This window comes from Rhipicephalus sanguineus, chromosome 1 (assembly GCF_013339695.2).
Source record: "Rhipicephalus sanguineus isolate Rsan-2018 chromosome 1, BIME_Rsan_1.4, whole genome shotgun sequence".
Lineage (NCBI taxonomy): Eukaryota > Metazoa > Arthropoda > Arachnida > Ixodida > Ixodidae > Rhipicephalus > Rhipicephalus sanguineus.
Window position 1 is genome coordinate 126,187,994 of NC_051176.1, and position 9,322 is coordinate 126,197,315.

At 44.8% G+C, this 9,322-nt stretch overlaps 1 protein-coding gene across 1 annotated transcript in view; it reads right to left on the bottom strand.

Moving 5' to 3' along the window:
• LOC119397488 (long-chain-fatty-acid--CoA ligase 5) overlaps positions 1 to 9,322 on the bottom strand; it is a 132,994-nt gene extending 123,672 nt beyond the window's left edge. The window contains exons 1-2 of the mRNA XM_037664917.2: positions 9,160 to 9,322; positions 6,682 to 6,767 (exon numbers count right to left, since the gene is read on the bottom strand). Of these exons, the coding sequence (XP_037520845.1) occupies positions 6,682 to 6,760 (79 nt within the window). The 5' untranslated portion in view covers positions 6,761 to 6,767; positions 9,160 to 9,322. The remainder of the gene's footprint in view (positions 1 to 6,681; positions 6,768 to 9,159) is intronic.

The following is a 9,322-nucleotide window of genomic DNA, read 5'->3' on the forward strand; positions in this document are numbered from 1 at the left end:
TCCCTCCTCAGATTTATTGTAGGAAGCCTTGACCCCGATTTTTGCGTAATCGACGAGTGCATGGGTAGTTGAGCGTCTTCCAGGGGCGTTCTGTCTCCAGCTTCTTCACTTTCCTAGCGTCCGCCGCGGTGGCGTAGCGGTTAAGGTGCTCGGCTGCTGACGCGAAGGTCGCGGATTCGATCCCGGCCGCGGCGGTCGCATTTCAATGGAAACAAAATGCTAGATGCCCGTGTGCTGTACAATCTCAGATCATGTTAAAGAATGCCAGATGGTCAAAATTCCGGAACCCTTCGCTACGGCGTCTCACATAATCACATCGTGGTTTTGAGACATAAGACCCCAACAATTATTATTATCACTTTCCTTGCGTGTCAATGTGTGTGTTCGCGGTTAATGTGTTGGTTGAGACTTTGTATCAGCTGTGGCGCATACCCGCATAACATGAACTCTGGTAAGCGGGTATGTGCCACACGTGACTGAGAGAAAGGGTTTCATGACGTACGCGACAGGTATTTTGCGTTATTCATGTCATGACCAGTGAATCGTGTTCGTCATACACTGATCCCCTGCTATGCCAATTTTGGTACATTAAATGTTATGGAGACGACCAGGAGAGCGCCCAGACGTAGGCGGCTAGATAGATAGATAGATAGATAGATAGATAGATAGATAGATAGATAGATAGATAGATAGATAGATAGATAGATAGATAGATAGATAGATAGATAGATAGATAGATACGTAGATAGAAACGCCCAAAGTGCCTGAGGTTCGCTAAGAAATGCTTCGCATTTAAAAAAAAAGGGCTTTGAATGCCACGAGAAATAATATAGTAGTAGTAGTAGTAGTAGTAGTAGTAGTAACGCCGGCATGTACCAGTTCGGAAATTTGAATTTTCTCGAGTAAGTGATAACTTTATGGATTTTTTTTTTGCATTTTATCAGATTTACCCGAACCCATAAAGAACCACCCGTAATGAAATCAGCGAAATCTTTGGTTGCGTAAAACGCACAAGGCCGCAAGCACACCGTCGTACTGAACATGCGATGCCAGATGCAGTGCTATAAAATGTTTCTAAAATATCCATGTAACCCGTATTTAAGAAAGTCGTGCAGGTTAGCATTTGGGCATACCGAATGACTATGCGAGTTGGGTAAACAAGTCGAGTGTTCATCGTGAAAGAGAAAGAACTGCTGTTCTTTTTTTTTCTTTCCGAGCTATATGTAATACTATCCCAAGTGCCACGGAATACGCTATCGAGATAGTACAGCGAATCGAAAATCTTCCGAAATAAGAGGCGCAAAAATGACAAAAATATGACGCTAAACTCTTTTTTCTTTTGTTGTCACATGGGCTGATAAGTGTTTCATTCCCAGCAGTCGGCCCAGTCAATGGAAAAACAGGTCTGTTTAGAGAAAGACATCCGAGAAAGAGTATATGACGTTCAACGGACGTAACTCGACAGCGCGTGCGGCGCAAAAACAAGCGTCGCAGGATGTGTATAACCGGCGGCGGATACCCGAACGAGATAAAATAGAAAAAAAACCGATGGGAAAGAACGTCAACGTCAAGAAAGAGAGAAAAAGTTCCGTTTCTTTTGGTGCATTTTCGAACTTTCTGACGAGCTTAAGCGAACGACAGCACATCGGACATTAAAAGTCGAATAATGTATAATCCTTCCTGAGCTCTATATCTGACGTTAACGTTATTATTATAATGCGCAGCTGCCCCGTATGTGTGTAATACAAGTACAATGTATAATTCGTCAAGTTTTGTCTTGTTATCCTCGCGTGCAAGTGACGTGGTGCTTTACGTAATCTACGTTTCTTTTTTTCAACAAGGGAACTGTCGTCTTTGTTCGCATAACAAAGGCGCCTAACAATCGATCACCACGCGATATACACGGCCTAGGTGGAATTCGCTGTAGTCTGATAATAGGTTTCTACCCGTACAAAAATGTAGGTAGACAGTCTACATACATTTTTGTGCCGCTCGTGATTAACAGTTTATATACCCAGGAACGGCGAGAACAGAGATTGATAATTTAAAGGCGAGAGCGTTAAGAAAATCCGGCGTCGCCAACGTTGGCCCGACGAAAGCAAAGCATAAAAATCAGGATGCCAGCAGGAATCGAACCCAAACATTCTGCGTGGCAGTCAGGTACTCTACCACAGAGCCACGCCATGTCTTGGAACTGCCATAGAAGAAGACCCTATGCCGGCGTATACTGTCGGTGAAACGTCATTTGTGGTTGCAGCGCTCGCTATCTAATTTTATAACAAAGCAGTAGACATTACATATATGTACTCCCAATACACAGGCGTCATGTCGGGTTAACGTCAATTGTGGTTCCAGTGGTGGCTCTGCTTTTATAACAGCCTGTAACAGCACAATAAACGTTATACATCTACTCACATGACCCAGCAAGCTATGTTCAAGCGTTCTTCGACCTCGGAGGGAATACGCTAACGAATTTTAAGTGTGATATTCACATCATCACACCGCAGCGTGCACTTCGTTTCGATAAACTGACGTCTGTGCTCAAACGTGAGTGCTGACATTACGTCAGACCGCGAGTTGTGCTTTAAACGCCCGTGTATAGTCGACGTGCCTGGTAAGCCCACGATGTGCAAACAACTACTCCCTTTACACAAACACGACGATTCGCACCGTAACGCTTGGCTCAAAGAAAAAAAAATGCAGCATATACAGCTACTGGCTGACTGCTTCACATGGAAGCGATTCCAACAATGCGTGGGATCGGCCGAATTTTTATCGCATCTAGCTAGCTTGCGCATGTGAACTAAGCTCCGTGCATAGAAATACATTCAAAGATAAATATATAGATATAAGCGTGTGTGTGTGTGTGTGTGTGTGTGTGTGTGTGTGTGTGTGTGTGTGTGTGTGTGTGTGTGTGTGTGTGTGTGTGTGTGTGTGTGTGTGTGTGTGTGTGTGTGTGTGCAGGGAGCTGCACAACGAGCTGCTGTCGCGGTATCGGCAAATGCGTTTCTATAAGGCGTCAAGACAAGAAAAAAATTTCACAGCCCTTCCACTACTGTGAAAATGGAAACCAGCGAAGCTGTGACAATGGTGGGTCTGGTATAGTGAATTTATATATTATCATTATTGACTATATTGAGCTAATACATCCTGTAGCACACAAGAAACCCCGTTGTTTCGAAAGAGCAAGAATGGCATGGCGCTCGTTTCTTATGCAAGCGCACGGCCGTGTCTCTGAGACAAACAGCGTTCCCGTCATTTTGCCATGCCGGCGAAATCGTGCACCTTTATGTTTACTGTTACGCCACGTCCCTTTTTTTCGACGCAAGAACGCTGGATCAGTCGAGTTAACCGGTTCGCTAAAAATTGTTGTTCTACGCACCTTTTGTCTACGGACGCGATCCGCCAGAACCCAACCGTATACAGTTTCAGTGTAATATATAACCACGCATCGGTCCGCAAGGCCTGCAAATCTAGAGATTTGCTCTTGTTCTCTAGGTTTTCTTTTTTTTTTTTTTTTTTGCCGCCGAATGAGCCACACTGATGCCTGGGAGCCTTGCTTAAGATACGTTGTGCACTGTGCCGTGTCTGGCTGGTGCTGTTTGCGACTCTTCAAATACTGTTTCGTTCCGTCTACATCAAGCGTTCGTCATTTAGTATTATAGCTACATTCAAAACACGAGAACGGTCTGGAACACCTCTTAATACGTGGTAGAGACGGTGGCATTTCAATTACCCCAGAGCATTGGCGCGAATATTAACCGGTTAAACAAAATGGGTGCTTAAAATCTGAACTGAGGTAAGAAGAAAAAAAAATTATGGAAACGCGATCACAGAACGTTGCCCGTATGAGAAGTGGAAGGCCACATGTCCCGCGTTTTTGTGGGCGTGATTTCGTGCCGTACCATAATGAATCAACGTCTCACTAATTAGCCCTAACTGAAACCGTGTTCTGAAGGCTATAGGCAGTTCAAAAAACCTTATGACACTTAATTTGTTCAATTCTTCGCTAAATTAGGCACCTTAAATTTTCATCACCCATTTTTCCCCCCTCTTTCTCCCCTTGCTAGAAATGTGGCGCGTGTAGTGAATGAAATTTCTTTTTTAACACCTGTTACGCTTGGCCGGGGGTGAACACACGTGGGCCTGCACTCTCAATTTGAGTCGAGTGGCGAGCAGTTTCACGGCTGCCACTCGACTGATTTCATTTTATTCTGAATAAATCAAATCAAAACTGATTTAACTTGTTCAGTGAAGTTACTGAAGTCCAGTGAAGTTCATTCACCGGAGTTTACGTACTCTGCGTCGATTTTGTTGTGACAGCTTGGATTTGTTATATGCTCTGGACACGAGACGCGAACGATTCACTACACTTCCGTATAACGCCACGAGCGCACGGTCTCCAACTGGACTACGACGAACGTGTCGTCGACTCACTGGACGCAGATGTATAGTGAAAGCAGTGCACGTGCTCCAGGCGTTCATGGAGGACACCGTGAAATGCACCGAGAAAGACCTCTAGCTGAGCGGGAACATCTGACCTATAGGGGTACATGTGCTATTCATCGGCGCGCGGAAACTTAAGTTTGAATGGCCTCCAGATTAAGTATACCACTGATGTATCGTGAATGAATACAACGCGCTAAAGAACGAGGACGAACAGAAGAAACAACAGACATGGTCCTCGTTCTTAAGCGCGTTGTATTAATTCACGATGGAATCACACCAATTTGCCCAGTTAAACGTTCTATTGCACCACTGATGTAATCGGGCAGAGTCCTTTTCCATGCACAATAGACGCGCGAGTTGATTGCCGTGCACCTGAGTGCTTGGCCGCATTTAGCATTGAAGCGGGAGCGACTGCGTTCAGCCTTGTCGTTGATATTTTAAAGACTTAATTGCGTGCAGGTGACTGCCCCTGACGCAGCGTACACACGCACTTTTTGTCAAGGGTCGTAAGGACTCTGTGCGCGTGCATTAAGACTAATGTACGAACAAAACCTGAGGATAACAAAAATTTCGCGCTGATTTCCTTTTTTTTTCATATCCGGCATATCAAGTTCGATTTGTTTTCGATGTATTGTTCTTGTTTTTTTATCTTCACTAACTTATTCCCAAATGCTTTTTTTCTTTAGTTCTAACTAGCCTATTCTCAAATTTTGTCTCACGTCTGCTGCATCTTTAAATTTCATGTTCAGCTACTCGAATTTCAGGAAGATCCACCAGAAACATGGGCATGTGCCCCTACCTCACAAGGATCCATACGTGCACGTCTGCAAATCATTTAGGGAGTCAAAGAGAAGAGGAAACGCTTTAAAACTTGCTGCCGGAATAGGAAGCTGCAAGAAGCATGTGCCGGCACTGAGTACCATTGAACCGTTATGCCTATGAATTCAGTCAAGTTGCAGTGCTGTCGTGCGATCGTTCACAAGTTTACGCACTACGACGAAGTACTGCGTGGCTTCGTTCGGCCAAGCTTTAGCCAGAGACAGGAAAAGGATAATAATATCTGGGGTTTCACGTGTCAAAACCACGATATGATAATGAGGCACGCCGTAGTGGAGGGCTCCTCAAATTTCGACCAGCTGGGGTTCTTTAACGTCCTCTTAAAGCGAAGTACACGGACATCTAGCATTTCGCCTCCAGCTAAATGCGACCTCCGCGGCCGGGATCGAACCCACGACCTTCGGATCAGCGCAATCACCGCAACCACTGTACCACCACGGCGGCTATACAAGAAAAAGACGACACATGAAGCGGAGTTCTGCGCAGCACCATGTTTGTCTTCGTGTTTCGTCTTTGGGCAAAACTTCGCAGCGGCTACGAAATCACACCGACCAGCCCCTGTCGCATGTTTACTAGTGCTGTGTGACGCATTTATGAAAAAGGAAATATTATAAACGCACTCCGTTTACGTCAGCGAAAAGATGGAAAAGGGATGCAGGCAACGCGGGACAACACGCCGGCGAAAAATTTTGAATAAAATGACCCTTCGCGGTCGCATTCTGAAATCCCCAGAGATCACGTTTGGCAATCTGCTACGACACAATTTTCGGCTTCTCGATGCGAAAACAATACATGTGGCCCATTTCTGTCATTTTCTTTTAAACTGACGAAATAACCCTAACAATGGCGTGAAATGCGACGAGAGTCCGACGTGTCTTGCTTCTAACCTTCTAATCCTGGGCTGCCATCTTGTAGCGATGCTTTTCCGATGCTAGTGCCTTTTCGCGCTTTTTTAGCGCTTGGCCAGTGGTCAGAGCGACGGTTCACTCACGTCATGAACGGCATCAGCCGGCAATGAGCGGTGGATGACAAGGACAACGTAGAATCGAGCATAACGCATCGCTACAAAATACCGGCATGTTTGTGGTCCGGAGCTGCTTTTAAAACGTTCCGCCGCGCGCACTACTACTGCATACAGTCAGCGAATGATGAAACAAGAAAAAAAAAAGAAAAGAAAGGAACAGCTGAGCCCTTGCTGGCGGTCTTTAGGTTTGCCTTGGCGTTTCAAGTTACTGTTTCTGAGGCCGCTTTCGTAGCGCAAGTTTCAAGATAGCAGTATCAAGGGGGTAAAAATAAGGCACCGAGACATCCGATCTGGTCGTAAAAGCAACAAGATACTTCGCTGTAAAAAAAGATGCAAAAAAAGAGAGAGAAAAAAGCGTTTCGGCTGCTTACTTTTTTTGACGACTTCCACGGCTTCCTCATTCTTGTCGCCTTCATTCTTGCGGGCTTCTTTAACGTGAGTGTCAGACATTGTGGCCCTAATGAAAGAAGGAAAAGCATATATCAATTGAATTAGATTTTACAAGCCGCAACCAGGAAAGGATTCTGAGACATGATGTTGCGGCAGGCCCCGGAATAATTTCCGGGGCTCCGAGGTGATAGAGCGTTGTCACTATCGGTGCACGCTTTGAAAACATGGAGGTATCTTGCTATGTTGATCATCGTCACAGTGGCGCCTATAATGACCCGTTCTCTACAGCTGCAACCTATGAGCAAGCGGTGAGGCATTTATTTGGGGCAGTATGGCTGCACTAAAGGGGTTTGTATACAGTCGGTTGTTACAGCTCAGGCACAAAGTCCTTGTAGCTTGGTTTCTTAATAGCTGCAAAATACCCCAAGAATTAAACGCCTGTGCGGGACAGTGTTGTTCATTATAATAACTGGTGGGGTTTAACCCTTTGTGCGACAGCGGGACATATGCGTCCCACTTTTCCGTCAGCAGGAAAAAAATTTTCTCCCACATCACCCGTTGCAATTAGCGCAACGCTAAGTCACGCATATCTTACCTAAGTCTTCGTTATCCCGAGGAAAATTCTTTTACCACGCTTTCAAAGGGCGGAAGTAGTGTTACAATGGCGTTGAATTTCGATATTTTTTTTTATGATAGCTTCTGAATTTTCCTCTTCTTCATGTAGAAAGAACCTACCAATCTAAATGCCGGATAATTTCCTCTTTTTCAGGTTTTTCAGAGAGGCGATTTTAGCTTCCAATCAAACACGTGTTTTTGAAAATTTGCGCGATAACTTGACCGATAAATGCATCGAAACACAATCCGCTGCGAAATTGCCACGCTCATTCCTCAGCGTAATTGCAAATATTGGTGTATGGAAATATTTTTCTTGATATAATACCTCTTGAAGAGTAGGCACATATTCAGGAACGACAGCCGTACTCGAAAATTTCGCCAAAGCAAGGACAGGCAAATGTACAAAAAAAAAAAGATTTTGTGCATGGGGTGAAGTAAGCTTTACAGGAACAGACCACGGCGCTATGAAGGCTCACAAGAGGCGCAGGTGCAGGTGGTGTTTTAGTGCTGGAAATGATGTCCACACAATGTTCCTCAGCACAATGACGTTCCTCAGTAAAACTTGAGAAGTGCTACTCTGTGCCACTTGTTTCGCCCATTTCATAACACATACCCGTAGATGCAATCGCGAGATGGTGCCTTCATGTGTCAGTGGGACAATGTTTTCCCACTTTTTGAAAGCACTGTCATGAGTCAGTGGGACATATATAATATGTCTCACGTTTTTTTCAGTAAACTACTGGCTTGATTTTGATGAAATTTGTTTTATACTATTTTTTGTAGTTTATATCAATATAACACAGCCGGTTTTTATACCATCGTGTCAAAAACAGAGGCAAACCTACAAAGGGTTAACGTCCCAAAACCACGATATGATTATGAGGGGCGCCGTAGTGGAGGGCTCCGGTAATTTCGACCACATGGGGTTCTTTAACGTGCACCTAACTCTAATAAACGGGCCTCTAGCGTTTTCGCCTCAATCGAAAATGCGGCCGCGCTGCCGGGATTTGATCCTGCGACCTTCGGGTCAGCTGCTGTCGAGCACCGTAACCACTAGACCACCGTGGCGGGTAGTGTTGAACTTAGAATACGACGAAGAAGCCCATACAGTGCAAGTAACTTTAGCACCGTCTTTGACATGGCCTTACAGAAACGCTATGGCTAAATTATACCGTCAAAGGAATAGGATATCTCGAATCAAAGAATACGCATTTGTTGGAAGATTATGAGCAAGGAATAACTCTTTGAACACCCACAGGTTCATGCCAAGGTTGAAAGAAGCAGCAGTTCAGTGCTGACAGCGTTTGTCTTAATCAACACGTTATTGAAGTATTATGCAGAATGAAGTGTTAAATAACGGCCACGTCTATTTCTTTATTAAAAAAAAAGCTCGTCATATCATGAAACATCAGCGCACGCCTTTCGAACGGGGTCAGTAAAACGTGCAATGAAAGGTTCTATACACGAACTATTATTAAAATATAATTTTGGTTCCTTGAAACAAAAACAAAGTAAATGGCTTCCTTCCGTACTTTTAGGATTGCCTAACATTGCCAAGCCAACTCGCACTCCATACACCGCTCCCCCTCTTCTACTTATGAAACTCAGGTAGTAGTCATGACAGTAATGACTGAGCAGGTGTAACTCACTGGTTCGAAGAACACAGAATCTGACCCACGTGGGTCTATGACATTGATTTTAACGTATTATGCGTATACGGATCGTGCTGGCAAGCCCACACACGCTATTGATTTAGCATCACATAGACATTACAGGGAAAAAAGTGGTAAAATTTGGATATGAGCAAGTGGCAGCGAGTCTAGTGCAAGCACATGTGTACTCACGTTTTCGGTCGCGTCACTGTGGGTCACGAACTATGACTGCGCACTGTAACCAAGACGGCGTAGAAGAGAGCAGAAGTTTGGTAGAGAACGGCGAGAGGCGGTATACGCAGAGCCGCCCGGCGAGCCCGAGAACGGGGATAGTGTTGTCCTTTGAACGAGAGCG